Source organism: Oreochromis aureus, linkage group 22 (genome assembly GCF_013358895.1).
Source record: "Oreochromis aureus strain Israel breed Guangdong linkage group 22, ZZ_aureus, whole genome shotgun sequence".
Taxonomy (NCBI): Eukaryota; Metazoa; Chordata; class Actinopteri; order Cichliformes; family Cichlidae; genus Oreochromis; species Oreochromis aureus.
This window is the reverse complement of record NC_052962.1, coordinates 26,271,278-26,291,229: the sequence shown is the minus strand read 5'-3', so window position 1 is coordinate 26,291,229 and position 19,952 is coordinate 26,271,278. Positions and strand designations below refer to the sequence as shown.

The 19,952-nt window shown below is 39.7% G+C and overlaps 1 protein-coding gene across 1 annotated transcript in view; it reads left to right on the top strand.

The window, feature by feature from the left end:
- The first annotated feature begins 293 nt into the window (after positions 1-293).
- Positions 294-19,952, top strand: part of LOC116317133 (ephrin type-A receptor 7-like) — a 152,868-nt gene continuing 133,209 nt past the window's right edge. The window contains exon 1 of the mRNA XM_039605104.1: positions 294-501. Coding sequence (XP_039461038.1) covers positions 423-501 — 79 coding nt within the window. The 5' untranslated portion in view covers positions 294-422. The remainder of the gene's footprint in view (positions 502-19,952) is intronic.

Here is a 19,952-nt window from a genome sequence, read left to right as displayed (position 1 = left end):
AACTCTAACACACGTCATGATATAACTACCAAAAATCCCAGGTCTTTACTCAAAGTGACTCACGTCACTTTCTGTGAGGACACATCGACATATGCGAAAAAGCAGCTCTACTGCGGTTTCGGGTCTGTTCGCTCTAGACAGTGAAAACACCTGGCGTGAAGATTCCAGGTTGCAGTTCCTTGATAGGTCGACCCTGCAGTACCCACTACTGCGCGTCCCACTTCATTGCGCTCGCTCGATGTCAATCTCCCCTTCAGAACCCTCCCCCGAGATATCAAATAGGCCGCGTGGCTCTCCGGATCCCGCACTACTTGCCCAGACGGCATTCGCTCGATTCAAACACTGAGTGCGTCTCTGCTGCGGTGCGTTGCGCGCAGGCTGGAGAGAGATGACAAGAGCCCCGCGGAACTGGCCAGAGAAACATGGATCTCCGTAAAACGCTGATTTCGGTGCTTTGGATATTATTGCTGAACGAAGTGAAAGACTACAATGCAGAAGAAGGTATGTGAAAAAAATAACGGATCGGTTGTTCCCAAACTGGCTACGGCAGCCTTAATCAAGAGACAGATGTCCGCGGTAAAGATAGTTTGACATTTGCACTTGTCCTGTGATGAGAAGCAGGTGCATGAGAGGGAATTAATGTTGGCGGACTTAGAAAACCGTCTTGTAATTAAAAACAAAAGAAAATAAAAAAACATTAGAGAGATAGATGGAGAGGCGGTGATTACGAGATAATGGAGCGATAGATGCGTTTGAAAAAGCTGTAGTGTGACAGAAAACGCATTTGTGCTGAGTGAACTCAAAGCGACGGCACTCAAGCGTCCGAATAATACATCAGATTTTTAATCTTTCAGTTTAACACAGACAAACACGTCACTTTAGTTTATTAGTTTATCACAAAAAAGCAAACAAAAACAACGGATTACTCTCTAACAGCAGTGCTACAGAGTTTAGATGGTAAACTTGGAAAAAAAAATAGTGATGTGCACAAGTTTAAGGATTTTGCTTTAAAGGCACAAAGTGTAGACTATGCTCTGTGACAGATTTGTGATCCCACATAGAGCCGGTGCCTGCTTTAACATTTAGTTTATGATTTATTCAGGAAGTGAGTTTCGTTCAGACAGCCGTCCTCGTTATGAAAAAGAAATCCTCGGGCTGTTGCCACAAAGATATGACTTGCACGGAAGGCTTTCGTCGCGGCATCTTTGTGCAACTGGTTTCTTTGTCTTTTCATACTCAGTCACTGATGCTGTGGCGCGGACCACGGGGTGCATTATAAGATGTTGACTCAGTGCTTATCTGACTGTATGAATCTCCCCATTCAGCTCACTTTACCTTCTATTTTTCTTCATCAATTTTTAAATAGCGAGGCGGCGGCATTAATTCCTCTCTTTGGCTCTTCAGCGGCATTAAACGAAGTTACGAAACAGTGGTAATGCAGGAGAACAATGTATGATTCAGTGGGGGATTATATATAGATTTAATGCTGATGTGGGATTAGGATGTGGATTGCTGGCTTGTTTAATTGCCCGTTTGCATCTGCACTGAGGTGTGTGAGAGAGCTAGGAAGGTACTGCTGTGGTCCAGTGATTTACCAGCACCCTGGCTGATTGCCACAGATAAATACTTTCACCACCAGCAAGTTATCCAAGATATTGTAGACAAATTAAGCTTTTAATCTTTCAGCCTTTCAGCCCAAGCTGCTGAATGGGCGTGCATTTGTGGCTGCTGGTTCAGGTGTAAAGTCACTGTAAAGCCACAAACAAACATGCAGCTGTAGTGTATAGTAACCAATATGGACTCTGAGAAAAGTAGTCTACTTTCGGCACACTTGACACACTTTACACCCATACATCATTGACACGCATTATACATTATACATATACACACATTAGAGCAGAACTGGCGCACATGCAGCCCACAGTCAAATGCACACACTCACTTGGCATGCGCATGTTGCACCTGCATGCAGGCTTTCTAAACGAAACATACACTCTTGTTCACATGTACATGGTGTGGCATTTTTTTGGTACTAAAGGCCCCTTTTTGTGGGCACACATGCAGAGACTCATTCACATATGAAAAGTCACATGCCCACATTTGTACTCTTCATTTACCCATACACACATTTCCTCTAGAGCATTGCCAGATTGATTTGGTTCTCTGGAATGCTGCGTAGCCGGATTTGGATGCTAGCTTTTGTTTAATTGATGTTGTGACAGCGATTAATTGCTGTGAAAGCAATGTGCTCCTGAAGGCTTGTATTGGCAGCAATTCTTCTCGCTGTTCGTAAGGATTTGAGAGATAGGGGAAACACAGGGGGGATTTTTTTTCCCTCCACTTTTTTTCCCCATTATATCCACATTAAATGAGGCAATTTACCCACCTGTCCACACGCATTCTGTTAGTTCTAACCAAGAAGCTCAGGCACAAGACGGCCTTTTCAACAGAGAATTGCATTTGTGCTTTTAGGCATTAGAAATTTTGTATCTACTAATGCATTGCATTTTACACACACACACATATATATATATATATATATATATATATATATATATATATATATATATATGTGTGTGTGTGTGTGTGTGTGTATATATATATGTGTATATATATGTATATGTGTGTGTATATATGCACACTTTGATTAGCATTCCTGATATTTCCTTTTTGGTCTGCCCTTGTGCCTATTCTAATCCTTCAGTAGCTGTTATTCCCAGTTCTATATATCATTTAGTATTTCTGTGCTCTTATTTCATTTCTCCTCATGTGCCAGCAGCATTTTCCTGCCTCTTTAATGTGCAGCTACATTCTTATGTTGTTGTTCCTTCCTTTAGCACTCCCTCTATTTTTCTTTCTTCCTGTTTTTCTTTGTTTCCCCCGTCCTCTCATACATGACCCTCTTATTTCTCCTCTCTTTTGCTCCTTTTTTTCCTCCATCTTCTTCCCACTTGTGCATGTGCTCAGCCTCCTGAGCTGACTTAGCAAACACTAATATGACCAGGGGGTTCCGACAGGCAGAGCCGGGTGTCCACCATCGTACTCTAGCGCATTACACACAGTCAATCTAGCCACTCCTCCTCCCTTCAGGTCTCTTTTCTCATTCCCCACACCTCACCGCTAACGCACCTTGGCATCTCATCGGGATCTCATTTACTTTCTCTCCCTCCCTTTCTCCCTCTGCATCCATCCATCCTGTCCTAAGCTGAGAGAGGGAACAACCCTCATACAGAACAATAGAGGCAGAGTGAGAGAGGAGTGGAGTGATTGAGAACGTGAGGCGGAAGAGTCTCAGAAACTGCAGCGTAACCTGTGAGTTTATCCTGTTTGTGGGACCGTAGCTTTGTTCACTTGCTCGCTGCATCAGAATGACTGTTGTGAACTGCCTGCACTATGCTCTTGGCAGACATGCAGTCTATTGTTTACCTAGAGCCTTATTATACTGGCACTCTTCCCAAACCGGAATACCATATCTAATTTCATATTTACAGGTACCATTATGTATTGTAATGCATTGTAAAACTGGAATATTAGTGATACAATTTTAGTGTTTTTATGATTGAACATGTTTAATGCTAGGCCCGCAATATCCATACATACCTAAAGTGCCTGTTTCATTACAATACAGTGACTGACCCTTAGAACTGAGACTGAACTGAACTATTTCTGATGGATTTCTTCAGAGACTTTAGACTTTTTTTGACAGTGAGGTTTTTACATGCTAGAAAGGTATAGTATTAAAACAGAGATAAGACTACATCTTGAATTCTGTGTCAGTGTACCTATTGACCCTTCGACTGTGTAAAAGGTGCACTTGTGGACAGCTCAGCCAGTGATCCCAGACCTTAATCGGATTGTGGTTCTTTTATGTTTTATTTACCCCAGTTTGTGTCTGTATGCCCATGCATAAGTAAAGTCAGTAGGTTTTGGTATGAGAAAAACGCTCAGGCCAAAGCAATCTTCATCTTGCATAGTGACATCTTCACCTCTATTTGCATTGCCCAGGAAGAATTTGCTTCAACCTGCATATTTCCATTTATTTCGTACGCAGCAGCACCGCTTTAAAAATCTACATTGTGTTTGGTCTGGAGTTTGACTTTACCACAAACAATGTGAAGCTTTTTAATTTCCCCACAGCAATTATTGTGAGCATTTTAGACACATAAACAACAGATAAACCATAACATATGCACCTCATTCTTTAACCTTAATAAAATAGCCAATTTAACAGAAATGCTGAAAACAAAATATTGACAGTTAACCTTAGAAATGCTGAAATTATTTATTAATTATTATGGAATGTGTAAGATCCAGTGTTATCGCAGCCTCTGTTGCACAGATGTTGACCACGGATCTTTGATTTTAAGTGTTGTGCTAAAATATTGAAGCACTGGCTTAAGTAGGATCGTGGATTAATGTTTGTATATTGCCTGCCAATTACATAGATAACATTTGATAATGCCAAAAAACAGCTTTACCGAGATACAGATACTTCTGTTGACTTGGAAGCAGTTTAATCCATGTATATATTTATTAAACTGTGCTCCTATGTCATATCATCACTAAATCTTATAATTAGTGCTTAGAAGCAATCTGATTTACTAATATTGGGATCATCAGCTATTGCCAGACTGGCAAAGGGGTAGCTATCCACCCTCCCAGGCATCAGTTGGAGCTAATTGCCTGTGATTACTGCAAGGTTATTTCTGCTCTGCTGCCACGGCCCTGGACCGATGCACTGGACCATCTCGTTGGCTGGCAGGGACTGCTTTAGACCTGTGCATGTTAGATCAGATGACTCTGACCTCTGTGAGTATGAAAGGTCAGAGTGATTTGTGAAGATGGCAGGCGTAGCAGTGCAGCGCTCTCTTGTCAAGGCCTCGGGGACACTGTCATTTTCTGGAGAGACAAGATGAGGGCTGAGGCGGAAGGGAGGGTAGAGGCACAGGTGTGGTGAAATTAAAGGAGGAAGAGGGAGATGGTGGAGCCTCATCCAAAAAATTACGTGTTACAAGCAGAGAAAGGGGAGAGGCGGTGTCTTGAGTTCAAGACTAAGGACACAGGTAGGAGGGAGTGACAGAAAGAAAATTGGAGGGGAATAAAGGCGATTGGAAGAGAGCTAAAGATGAGGGCCTTGTAAGCTGCCACCACTGCATTGTTGTACAACACTTGTAAGTTTCATGTGATCAAACAGACTAAGAGTTAATATAAGAAGTCAATTCAGCAGCTCGGCCAGATTCGTATTTACCTCCCACTCCACGGGAATTGAAAGGCTGATGAATTACATGTGTAAGTGAGCGGATGTGTAATGTATGTGTATTGGATACCAGTAGGGGTCACCTATTTTTTATTTATTTTTTGGGTCCAGTGTAAAGACACCACTATAGAATCTGGGCTATTCTGCTGGGTCCGCAAGAATGAGCTATCACTAGAGGGTGGGAGTGTGTGTATGGAAGGGAAAAAGAGCAATCTTTGTGTGTGTTTAGAGATAGGAGGGAACAATGGGGGTTTTAGCAGGTGTTTCAGCCATATTGGACAGTTACGAAGGGGCTTTGTGCAGCTGCCTGTGATAGATGAAGGAAGTGCAGATGGACTACACATTTATTGCTCATTTAACTGATTAATCTATGCTGAAACCTCTCCTTCAGCTGTTATCTATGCATATGAATACCACAGCCTGTATGTGTGTTCACATACTTATTCGCATTGGCTTGCAGCCATGTTACGTGAGAGAAATGTCTGGGGTTTTTTTTTTTCCTTTTGGCTTTCATACTTTGGCTGTAATTGTTATTACAAGAGAACTGAAAAGCATCCTTAGACTGTGCAGTTTTGGAAAGAGCGTAATCAAAGTGCAATGTAGCTTGACCAACTTGTTGTTGACATTGTAAATTCTATTAAAATGAGATGAAATGTTATTAATTTGCGTGTAGGTTAATTGAATCGTTGCTGCAGCAAAAGTAGTTCAGCAAAGACAGGAAATTAAATATAACCTCAGCAAGAGACTAAAAAACATTTTAAAACAATTCTTAAACTGTTGTTTGCCTGTCATTTATATAGTGCCTTATAGTCCTGAGTCACTTGCTCATAGGGGGTCATGAGATTGTTGGGGTTTTCTCTCGGTTATTGTAGGGTCTTTACCCTACAGCATAAAGTGTTTGAGGTAACTGTTTTTGTGATTAGGCACTATATAAATCTAATAAAATCGAATTGTATATTGAATATGAAATGAATCAAAAACTTTTATCTACAATGCAAAGATATTTAATGTTTCCATTTGTGTCCAGCTTGAGAAATATGAAGTTTTGCTCCTGTTTATGGTTACATCATTTTATTTCTACCTATCTTTGATGTCTAATTTCTATGGTAGATTAGTTTGAGCTCAGCGCCATTGTAACAATTATTTTTATGCTTTTCAGATGTTAAATAAGTGAAAATTACAATTATTTGTTTCCCATTCTATAATAACTCTGCATTATTTGCAGTTTTTCACCATATTTAATAGTCATTTATATTAAGAAAGAACCATAATTTATATTTTGAACACAGTGCTACATTCATACAGTTAATTAGTTAGTTACTAGCTGCAAGTGATGATTATTTTTAGCATATTAATCCTACAAGTCATTTCCTTTATTTGAATATGTGATTTTCTAAAATGTTTAAAAAGGTCTATTACAATTTCCAGTCCAAGATGATCTCATTACATGTTTCAATCTTTTGGTAAACTGTTGAAAACCCAACAATTTTCAATTTACTGCATTTAATAAAAGAAACCCATCACTCACAAATGGAAGCATATCATTCAAACCGTTCTGTTGACAGTGATAATGGAGCATTTCTCAACTAACGGACTAAGTGATGTTTCAGTTTTATGTTACATTATGGTCTTGCATTTTTGTACTTTGATCAGTGGGCATACTATCAAAAATAATGTTTTTAATTTGTCAAGAAACCCAGGTATGTGTAAGTGCAGTGTGAAATTCAAACATTTTCCATGTCTCTTTTACATCTGTGTCAATAGTGAAAAAGATCATTCAAAACATTTTTTTTCTAAACTGTAGCACTTCTGCTCATGAGACTTACAGTCACATCAGTAAACTGTTGGCAGCTAATCACAGTCGCAAGTAAACATTCAACCTGTAGGAAACTGCTTTGAAATTCTACTTGTTGTTTTTTTAATGTCTGTTCTGGTTCTTGTGGATGTGTCAATGCAAGCAACAAATACCAGGTGAGTTAATTGTTTAACAGCTGTCGATGGTAGCGTTCGATTACTTCTTTTGCTTTGAGTGTATTAGCAGTACACCAGTATACGATTTGCTAAAGTGGATGAAGGGTCTTCTTGTTTCTGTCTCTGCTAAATTATTTTTACGCTTAGTGGGGTTAAAAATATACCCCCCCACTCCCATCCCCTCTGATTTTTAGAGCTAGATCTTGAACTGATCTACACTGCAAACAACTATTGAATCAGAAACTGAGTATGAATGTTAGTGCTGTCTGTCCACTGACAGCAGAGATTATTTTGTTTCAACTTTACATTATGCCACCATAATACCACTGCAGTTTCACTGTGAAAACTACTGCTAACTAAATACAAGAGGAATTAATTTTTTTTTTTACAGGGGACAGAAAACATCCTAGAAATATTCCAACTAAGTGTGAACAATATGAATTCTCTACAATGTTCAGGTCTGCAGCTGACCATTCAACCCTAATCTGACTGTCACTCAGTGTGTCATATGTATTTAGATCTTGTAAAACATCGAGCTGAGTCATTTTCTGAGCAAGTTCATGTATTTATTAACCCTTAAACTGTAGTTCTTATCAGTAAACTGCCTGGAAATTTCCAGCTGTGGGTAAAAGACATGCTGCAGATGTTTCTCTGCAAAAAAGCAGAAAAAAATCCATAAAAGCGAACTGTTTGCTTAGGAATCTACAGTAGCTGAATATTTATTCATTCTTTCTTTAAGCTGACAGCCTCTTGTGATGTTGCATTTTGTCTTAATCCGAATCAGAGTGCTTTATTGATCCCTAAGGGAATTATGTAATTAAAAGAAAGCTATTAAAACAAATGAACACTCTAAAGTACTACGTAAAGGACAAAGAAAAAAGTAAGAAAAAGTTCAATTAAGGAGAAAAAAGCAGGGGCAACTGAAACAGGCTGCATGCTGCTTGACGCATGCGCACTAAATATTGGAGTTAAATGACAAACCTGGCCAAACAGTGCTAAGTGGAAGAGGAATTATGGCATCCTAAACAGTTTGTCTCAAGAGGAAAATCATAAGATTGGGACTTTAGCATTTTAATTAAATAAAAATTATTATTATAAACACTGTGGTTAAATTTTCAAAAACTGAACTCATTAAAATTCAAGAACATTCAAATGCAGAAATAATTATCCTAACAGGGATCACAGTGTGTATAACCTCTGTGTTTCAGAATAGTTTTTGTGAGGAAGAAAAAAATGCCCCAAACTGGTGTCTGTTATCTTGCATATATTAATTGTAAGCATGTGCATTTTTTAGTGGACATCTGTGAATTCTAGACACATGAAGGAAAAACTGGGTTACACTCAACCAAAACAGACACTGTGGTAGTATCATAAATTTTCTAAAACTCTCTCATATTATTGCATCACAGAGAGTGTGCAGCCTGACTTATGAGTATGCAGAGTACAAAAAAAGCTCTAATGCGGAAGATGTGAAGAGTGCAAAGTAAAAATCTTAAAGCCCAAAATGAAGAAAAAATGAGACATACTTCAGTGAATTCACATGTGCTTTCATGCCAGAGCCTTATGTAAACATCTCAAGGGCCTGTTTTCTAAAGGTTTTTCAAAGGTTATATGCAAAAAGTGTAAATGTAAAAGAAAAAATAAATTAAAAACGTCTCCAACCACCCACAGATTTTCAGAGTTAAGACATATTTCTACCTGATAGAATGAATACTCTGAACACATTATTCATTTTTGCCACTCTTGTTGGGATACTAATGGATTAGAGGAGCACTTGTTGGCAGGCGTTTCAGTCCTGAGATGTCTAAAGTTGATAAATGCCACTGATGTGTATTTGTGAGAAGCTGTAACTGTGCTCTTGGCAGACTTTCCTGCTCAGGGTGTTTTGCATTGAGAGTAAACAGTAACAGCATTAACGAGAGACTTGATGTGGGTGGGCATGTTGGGAATTGAACTGACAACTTGGTGGAGCTCAGTGAGTCTGCCACCCTCACACTCCCAGCATTTCATTTCCTTTTTTTCTTTTTTTTTTTACCAGTGGTGAAAACAAAATCACCCACTCATTTAGGCTTTGGTATGAAAAACAAGTTGGATTTCAAGCAAGTATTTCAAGCTCGCAAGAGTTTGTTCATTCCATCTCTAGACTTCTAGGAGCTGCAGGCCAAATGTATTGACCGTCCAAAATTCATGCCCTTGAAAACCCATCTGGTTAAATAATATTTTTCAGTTTCCTTTTTCACATGTTGAAGGAGTTGTTTGTGTACTGCTGCCTCGATTGTGCAATGTTTCTTAGTGTGTCTCTTTACACACGTGTATATTTAATGTTAAAATAGAGCTTTAAACTTTGAGTTATTTGTTGTTGAACCAGCTCTCTTTATGCCTTCTTGCTTCAGGAGAATTTTGAGAACAAGCTTAAGATGCAGGGGGATAATGGGGGCAGATGTGCATGAGTCAAAGAGTGCAGTGAGAAGTAAGTTGCAAACACTGGAGGTGTTTTACTGAAGACACGCTTTATGCAGTGCTATATGCAATACTTTTAAAACTTGATATCACCCAGCCCTGGGCAAAAAATGACCTTTTGTGGTTACCCACTTGCAGATGTGACTTTTTGATAATGCATGCTCTGTCGCACCAATTCCTTTTAAATCAGGGACCATGCTTTGGTAGAAAATGTTAGGAAAGGAGCTGTAACTTGAGGTTAAATGTGTTGCCCTCCCTTTAAAGTGTTGTCTTAGAGACCATCAACCTCAATTGAGGCTTGTGGCCTTACAGCATTCACATCACACTGCTGTGGAAGCGATAAAGCTCCTGGAATGTGTATAAAGCACATAGATGCAGACAGAGGCATGCACCAACCAGATATAAAAAAAAGTAAAATGACAACATCTATGCTGTGCAGTTTTACTTACCTCTCCGATTTGTTGTGGACATACAACCCACTGTACACCCTGCTGTTAGTGCTACAAATCTAAAATTTGGACCTTGTTTTGCTTTGTGATAGCAAACTTGCTGAAGATTCGTCTGGCCAATTTTGGCCTACCTGAGATAATACTGATTCAGTTTCCACAAAGCGTTTTAGGTTAAGGGGTGTCAAACCTATGGCCTGTGTACCAGAATTGACCCAGCAAACGGACTGCAACGTAAGAAAACGCCAGCAATAAGAAAAACGCTGCAAAAGCACACAAAACACAACGGAAATAGAATAAAAGAAAACAGAAATAGGAAAACCCAAAATAGGAAAAAAAAGATTTCCAAAAGCACAAGGGAAGTGTTTCTGGGGAGACAATAACCCGACGGACCAGTTGCAGGAACCAAAATATGCTAAGAACTGCGCTGGGAGACACTTAAAAGAAGTGGAGGATCTATCGGTTTTGTGAGGAAAGAAAAGATGAGAGGTAAGTGTGTTAGCCTAACTATTAGCCTAATAATCCGTCATCAGTATTATATGAATCATGAGATTAAAACACACTTACCTAACATGTTTTGGTTCCTGCAACTGGTCCGTTGGTCTATTGTCTCCCCAGAAACACTTCCCTTGTGCTTTTGAAAATCTGTTTTTTCCTATTTCCTGTTTCCGTTTTTCCTATTTCTGTTTTCGTTTTTCCTATTTCCGTTGTGTTTTGTGTGCTTTTGCAGCGTTTTTCTTATTGCTCTGGTTTTTTTAAGTTGCCGTCCGTTTGGCCTCTCAGGCCACCATACAAAGTAATTAAGTAATAGGTAAATAATTAAATAATAGTAAATAAACAGGAATTTTTCTATCTAATATATATATTATATTTGGTTGTTTTTAAGTGTATCCACAGTGGGAAAAAAAGGTCATTTTCTGTGGATTAACAAAATCTTTCTCTTTTATAATTACAGGACAGTCTGAGCAATGAGTAACTAGAACTCCTTCTACCTCTACCTCTTTTATTTTCTGGATCCACAGTTTATTTATCATATAGAAAAGCTGAGATATACTGTTGAAATTGCACTTCTTTTCCTATATTAAAATATCGCAGTGTATTTAAACTTCTTTACACCGACAGAAAGAGGAGTACCACTGGTCCAATCCACTTAAGATCAAAGTTGTTTGTAAGTGGCCCATGATGTAAAACTTACTTTTCATCCCAATATGTGATGTTTTGGGAAACCTGCTTCAACAGCTGATGCTCTCTGAGTTGGGCTCAATATTTCAAGTTTAATATTTCATATTTATATATTAAAAAATACTGAGAATTCTGTTTTTTGGGTTGAAGGTCCCTTCAACATACTTTGGAACCTTCAGGCTGGCAGCAGCTGAGGCAATGTTATCCACTCGTCCACTGCATGTTACGTAAGAGTGACGTGACCTAAATAGCAACACACTGTGCATGTTTTAGGGACACATGAGAAATCACACCTACTGAGGCTTGTATTCTGTTCAGGCTGTTCAAAAATGTTCCCAGCAGTACTCTCCAGCAAACATGCATACACATGTCATGCTTGAAACCTCTAGTGAACTCAACCGTCTCTCCGTCATTCCTCTGCTGTGTCAGTGTGTGCGTTGCTGCCTCTGGTTGAGGCTGACTGGCCTGTGAAAGCTCCCTTTTAATGCTTTTCATGTTTTATGGTCCTCTTCTGCCATGTTTGACCTGATGAGACTTTTGATGAGATTTTTGTCCCCTGTCTTATGTGTACAGACACATAAGACAGGGGACAAAAATACATTGACTTATTTGTACACCATTCTGCACTCAGTAGTTTTTACATGATTAAATGCTGGATTATGCTTGTTCTTCTTACATTTCTCTGATTTTCTGTCCCCTCTGTATACAGTGGTGCTTGCTTCCAATATGTCCTGCTATGTAATGTTGGTGCAAAACTGCAGGGATATAGCAGCTTTGGCAGTTACAGGCAGTTCTAAGCTGAGTCAAACTGTAGCACTTCAGAATTTTTTAACAAGGCCTATGCATACTCATGCAAGGCTGTGTTTTGATTAGTAAAATGTGTTGAAATAAATGATTGGATGCTATGTACTCCTGTAAAATACAGCCTAAATTTCTTTTATTATAATCAAGGAATATTTGATTTCATATAGATATAAACTACAGGAACTCATCGACAATGATTATGTATAGTCAAACATGTAGAAGTTGAAATAGGGTGCACTCACACTCACAAGTGTAGGAAACAAGGAAAAAAAGCTGTTTCAAAAAGATGTTTTCAAAACATCACAATTTCTCCTACACTTGTGTAGGTTTTTAAGGTGCTTTAAAAGGGTTGCTGAGAACAGCTTATCTGTGGGGCTCAGTGATGTGAAGGTCAGGGGTAAAGACTTGTTACTGAAGGTAATTCTTTGACTCTGCTTGTATTTTTGAGGTCAGGTGATCCTAGAAAAGAAAAATCACCTGATGTGATGCCTTCCTGCACAACGAATAAGAATCTAAGCTTCATATAAAATGCTAAAAAACCAGAAATGTTTACAGAGTAGTGTTTAACATCAAGATTAACGAATAATAAAAATTGTTAACTATTCAAAATAAAGTAAATCTGATTACATAGGGGATGGATAGAGACATTTTAAAATGTTAGAACCAACAGCTTCTTACCCGATTACTGAGTCTTGTAAAACACCTGTACAGTCACCGAACCTTTAGATAAAGGTGATTGTGACTAAATAGAGTAGCTCAAAACACAGCAAGTGATGGAGGTTTTCATAAATGACTGGGATAAGAATATGTAGCAATTAGGATATTTTTAAACCTATTCAAGAAAAACATTATTCCTGTTGAAACCGTAAATTGAAAAGAAAAAAAGTATTGTAATGAGTGCTGCTGCCTATTGCAATAAGTGATGTGTGTCATCTAAATTACCAAGCTGTGTGCACATGCTCATGCATGCACAGGAATGGTTGCCATTTCGACGGCCAAGGATATAGATTAGAATGACTAACGCACGCTATTTTCTACCCGGTGATCGCCCAGCAGTTTCATGTCGTCCTTGTCTTTGCCTGTGATACCTCCTTCCTCTTCTGTTCTGTGGTGGTAATGGCCGTCATGTTGGAAATGTGTCCGGCTGGACCTCGTAAACCATTACCCTGTGCATAGGAAACCCCATTAATCTTTCTGAGAGGCGTTTGACCTTTCAAACTCATTAACCACAGCCGGTGTGCAGAGAGAAGTGAGTCTATACACATGCCATACATGCACTCTCTTTCTTGCACACACAAACAAGCACTCTATGCAGAGTGCTCAGGTAAAGTTGGCTAATACACACACACAAACATCCTCAAGTGTGAACGCACTGATGTATGTCCAACTGCCAATATCACTTTTACCGGCTTGCCATCTCAGCCGCTCTGACTCTCTCTTTATCTCTCTTGTCTCTCCTCTCCTCCTGTCCTTTTTATCCCTTTACTTCCTCACCGTGTGGGTTTGGGCGCTGACCTGGAAAATTGCCTGACCTTTTAATACGCAGCTTCCTTGGTGATGAATAAATACATAAATCGCGCCGCTCCGGCTCAGCCACTTTTATGATACCCCTTTCACCCTGTTTCTCCCTCCCATACACCCTGTCATTGGAACCCCCTCAGCACAGACACAGAAGAGGAAAGCAGGGCGTCTTTGAAGTGATAGCCCCCTGTGGCGAAGAATATCTGTAATGAAAGGTGTTACTGACCAGGTTGAGGGCGAATGATTGCGAGTATGTGAAGTGTAGATGGCAAAGGATGTAATGAGGTGAGTGAGCAAGGCAGGTTAACATGCCAGCATGGGACTTGCTCTTCTCAGTTTATCAGCAGTTGAGGTTGGGCGTGAGTGAGCTTTGTAGGTGGCAGAGGATGTAATGTGGTGTGTGGCAAGGAAGGTTAACATACCAGCATGGGACCAGATCAGCTCAGTTTATCAAAAGTGCACAGGAGAATGAAAAAGACAGTAATAGGCTAAGTGGTGGGGTGGGGGTGGATGAAACTTATTCTGCTCAGTTTACTGTAGGGGTGATTAAGGAGGGGGAAGAGGAAATGAACTGGAGATGCTGAGAAAATTTGGAGAAAGGGCAAAAGCGGCAGAAAAGAAGAAAAAGGACAAAGTAAAAATTAATTGCAGAGCTGATAAGGAAGATAATGGGGGTAATGACCTGGCCTGAAATTTGGCACAGAGCTGATCTGGCCAGATCCAGTATTAATTCATTGGGATAAATAATCACCATAGCTCCTTTTCTCTGTGCACATTAACTATATCGATTCTGTCCATTCCATCCATATCTTAATTGTTTATCCAATTCATTAACATACCTGGACTGGAGCTGTTCCTTCTGGTGTCAGTCCATCATAGGCCCAATATAGAGAGACAGATAACTATGTATAACTATATATTTTTTTTACTGTGGCAGAAGACTAAAATCCAAAAATCACCACCATGCCACCCAAGTACACTGGATGCCACTTTTTTTTTCCTTAGGCTTTTTGTGCATGCCTTCATTCATGCTATTATACTGACTTTAAGTATATTTCTGAACATGTAGCATTGTGTGCACTCACGTGAATATTTTTGTTTGTCTGGGTTTGATTGCAATCAGAGTGTCATCAGTGCAGGATGGTTGGATGGAGTGTGCTCCTGTTGTTTCTCAGCTTCCTCTGTTATAAATGTTGCCTTCCTGTTTACAAGTCAATTCGTCTGCCAGCCAATCAGCACGCCAAACAACCAATCAGTTTGTCAGTTAACCAGCTGGCTGAACAACCAGCCATTTAGTCAGGTAATCTGGAAAGCAAGCAACCACTAAGACTGCTAGCCAGGACTGCATTTAGTGAGGCAACCAGCAGTCAATCAAAAAAAAAAAAAAAAAATCAGCTGATAATCAATTTAGTCAGAGGCATATAACACTTTGTCTATCTGTCAGACAGCCAGCCAATCAAAGAGGTTGGCATTTTATTAATCGGTTATTTCAAAGACCAGCCAGCAATTTCTCTCCAACAAAACAATGTGAGCACCAGGCAGAATTGTTTCTCTGTACTACGTTAATGCAGTGAGATCTCATGTACTCTAATTTTGTCACTCAGAACTTATACATTGTATGATCATGCCTGAAGCATCAAATATTCTCACTAGCATAGTAAAAGAAGACTAAGCAATATACAGAGTCAGTAAAGTAGGTGAATCCTGCTTTTTTCACATCACAGATGGATGCCAGGATAAGAACTAGTAGAGTAAGACTGCAGATGCTATATCTGAGAAGAAAATGTGCAAATCAAGTTGTAGCAGCCAAAGCCACTGAGAGAGAACTGCACAAGCAAAGGAGAGAAGGAAGGTGTGTGTGTGTGTGTTTGTTTCTGTGTGGCACAGGGGGGATAAACCTCAGCAACTGTTGCAAGTACAAGCTGCGTGCTTCAGGTGGATTGAAAGACTAATCCAAATTGTGGCACCCTAGCACCCTAAAGCACACTTTCTTACTGGGGCTTTCCTTTGTCAGGTGTGAGATGCTACGATGAACAAACCTTTGCATGCGTGACTAACTGTTTTGGGTGCCCAGTCATTCCAATCAATCTCATAAACCTACCTTGCAATGTAACTCTTTTAATCATTTATGTAGCATTGCCAACGATCTGATAACAGCAGACAAATGTTCATGTAATTAGATTTTAAATCTACTTGTTATTTAAATATAGTTAGCACTTGTTAAGAGTAAAGTTATTGCCTTTGGTTGGTTTGTTTGTAAAGCACATCTTAAATGAGTGTAGCAAGGATCCACTTATTGAGTGAAAAGAGAAACTCTGCACTTACAGTGCAGAAAGCAGTGAGTCTGGTGTTATCTGCACAGACACATTAAACTGTGAACAGAGCAGTTTTTCTGTTTGGCCAACCACAATAAATATTGTACGTTTAGATGCAGGAAGGAATCTTTGACAACAAACAGACAGAAATATATTTGAGTCTATTTGACTTTTTTCTAAAAAAGGTTTATTATTATTATTATTATTATTATTATTATTGTTGCCTCCACCACACCAGGGGCACTCCCCATGTTTCACGTGTTGTTGCGGAGGTGAGCCAACCGGGAGAGCCCCACAACATCCAGACTCTTGAGGAACAAGGGGAAGGGCAAACACTCATTTGATATGGCTTATCCCCATGCGAGGTCAGCACCACTCCATCCCCACCCAACACAGTGTGGGTAGGAAGCTGTCTGTGTAGGTTCTCAGTCACTCAGACCACGATAATCGTAAGAGCTTTAAAAAAGGCAACTGGACTTCTATAAGTAAAGCGGTCCAGTTGCCTTTTTTTTGAAGCTCTTAAGACTGGGTAGGAAGCTGCTTCCCCCTCCTGAGTCATCTGACGGTTTGTGAAAATCACTTTGATCTCAACCAAAAGGCTTGCTCCATGGCCTCATTGAACCTGTCAGCTGTCTCCAGAGTCCCACAGGCTAACCAGGATTGATAGAGCTCTATCTTCAGCTTGAGGGTTCCCTTCACCTATGGTGGCCAACATTTGGTTTGGAGATTGCCACCTCGACAGCAACCTGACAATTTAAAACAAAGTCACACATTCTTGGTCACATTTTAGACTTCTAGTATCAATATGACATGTGATAAGAATATGAGTTGTTTAATAATAAATATTTTTAAGCTTTCTTTTCTCTTTCAATTAGGCACTTAAAGTACTACATGTTTATTCAGTATACACCCTCCTGCTTAGCTAAAAAGCTCACTATGGTTATTCAAGATTTCCTGAGGACAGGGTGTGTGGTGCCATATCCGTCTGTAAGTGTACCTTGGCAAGGAAATGGTTTATTTTCAGTAATTGGTTTGCCCTCACATTTAATGCATTTGCTGTGCGTGGCTGTTGTGTAGTAGGTCCGTGTCTGCACGTAAGCACTGGAAGCTCATGTATCGGGTATATTTAAATAATTTTAATAGGGTTACCGAACATTATTCTGTGGGCAAAAGTGATGCAGGCAATTTCTCCCATTTTGCTTGTTTATGTGTCGTCGGGCTTCTTATTCTTCAGGCTGAACACTTCCTGTTCGGCCTGAAAGATTAATTTTTTGCAGTAGAATTTGCATTTGAACACAACACAAGACAACACAATAGCCGGTTGCTCTGCGAACTCTGTGGGTTTTAGAATGTGGCTTTTTTTCCCCCTCTCCTCTATTCAGACTGGATTAAATGTGGATCAATTAATGTTTACACAAAACACTGCCTGATTATGTACATATAGTACAGATATGTGGCTGTTATGAAGTGATGCTACAGTGGTCAGATGGTCATACTGGTGCTGAGCTGAGGTGACTAAGATTTTGTCTCCAGGGCAACTAAGGATGGTTTGGCAAAGGAAGTGACAGAATAAAGTGCCTTCCTCCCTCCTTTTTTTCTCACTCACTTTGTCTTGCTCTCTGAATTGATCCCCCCATCTCTCTCCCTCCTTCTTTCTCTCATTCTTTCACATTGTCTTAGTCTATCTAACTCACTAACACAATTGAAGTTGGCAGTGTTTCAGGGATTGAGTGGCTAGAGTTAATGGCAAATTACCTGCCTGCCTCTGAAGTCTTGAGTGTGTCTATGTTTTGGATGGGGGTAAAGTAATGGAGGTTATTTGAAGGAGCCTGCAAATAAATCACTAAATGCCACTAAAGCATTCAATAGTAGCCTGTTTATCGGCCCGGACTGTACAGATTTATATGCGTCTGAAAATTGGTTATCATTTTGTGAAATGTAATTGTTTTCTGTGCTGTCTGAGATACACAGACTGTCAGTACTAGCATTTGATAACTCATCAGGAAGCCAAAAGTTATCATAATCAATATTATTATCATTATTTTGGCAACATTTGGCCTCCATTTATGGGTTTTTAATGTATTAAAGTGAATCAAATATACTTTTCTTGATTTTTTGAATATATTCTTACAATGGTTCGTGTTAATATTAACAGTGATCCCTGTGAGCCAAAAAGCTGTTTAAAATCATTTCAGACAGTGTTCTTTTTTTCCCCCCTGCTCTTGGTTATGTATGATGCCAGCGAGAGTTGATATCCTTAATGTCTGGCTGTGAGCAACAGAAACCCCACCCACCTGCTGTTTAAACCTTCTGCTTGTGAGAGGCAGCCACTCAGAAGAAAGTTGGAAAGAAAGTTGGCTTAAAGTCAGAGGAGAGAGAGTTAAAATGGGCACTTTCCACCAGTTCATAAAGTGACAGGCTGCACAAAGGCCCAAAAAGATAAATAAGGATTACTGAACTATGAATCATGCAAAGCCACTCTAGTGGAGCCCACTTGTATAAAAAAATATGGAGTTTGAAATGAGCACAAAAGGTCTGCTCTAATATCATGCATTTGAAGCATGTGAATTCATTTTTTTTTTTTCAACTTTTGGGGATGTTGATGATGAAGCAGAGTGGTGGCATCGCTCAGACGTCTGACTCACACTGCATCACTCAAGACTTGGGTTAATTAACAAACTGTCCTTTATCGAGCCAAGATGACTAAGAGGACTTTTCTTCGATCATCAGTCTCGGGATCAGTTGCGGACAAAAATGGCCACATTACACGTACAAGGTGTCTCAGGATGTTAGAAAGTATTTTTTTCTCCCAAGCTGAGAAGTCACTTCTCACTCAGCCTGATCAGTCCTTCATTGACATTTATTCATCTGAGCTCATCTGTGTAAGTTTTTCCAACAGCACTAGCTGCCAACGTTGAACCCCACGTTGACAAGTAATATAAAAATAATTAAACACAATGCTGCAGTAATATTAGAATAAACAACCTCTCCAGTCATTCCGCTATCTAGAATGCGGTGCTGATCTTTCTCGTAGATGTCAGCTCTCTTCTTTGTTGTCTGCAATCCCTTTTTAAAATTCTTTTTTTCCTTGGTCTGTCATTCCTTTCATTTCTCACCAGGCCTCCTTGGGGATGGAAAACTAACTAAGAGCTTAGAAAGTGCCCAACAGCACAAAGTTAATAGTGAATATATTAGCATGTCCTTGTAAACTGACACTTTTCTATCCCATTTTTCTCAAAGTTTGCGAAGCGGTGTTTAAAAAAAAAAAATCACATGTCCTCATTCACAGTCCACATGTGACAGACTTATGTGACTTGCTGCCTTGACAGTCATTCTTGTCCTACAAACATACACACTCAGGGACACGTACGCAGTGAGAGGACGCAGCAAAAGCTTGCTTTTAGTCGGCCACCCCCTGAGAATAGAGGCTGATGAAAAATTCAGCTCAGTTAGTTAAAGAGTAGCTTAAAGCAAAAGCTGTTTGGTTTAGTCCGTATCCTTTCCTTTCTTCTTTCTTTCTCCCTGCCTGCCTGTCACTTTCTGTTTTAAATTGTCATTGGGTCTGATCTCATTTTTTTCTTTCCTCTTTCTGCATGGTTAAAACACCCTACTGTATCTGTCTGGTAAACAGTACACGGCTCAACCTCGATCTACAGTGTAACCGTTGGTTACTGGGCGGCACTTTACCATCAACATTTGCCCTCCGCTTGGCTTGTACTACAAACCTTCTGCTCAGTGAGACCATGTGACCACAGCAGTCGAATATGTTTGTACCCCGTGACTTGGAAAGATTCGAATACATATGGTGAAGTGATGGCTTTGCAACAATTAAGGGGGTGAACCAGGCTCTGTGAAGCATTAAACACTTTGCTCATAAAAGCTGTTTTATGCCAGCTTGTAAAATGCCTCATAATCCTCTAATATCCTCACTGTAATCCAAATATTTAGGTATAAGGAGCAGAGGACTTTTTTCATTTTGTCAAATAAACAGTTCCA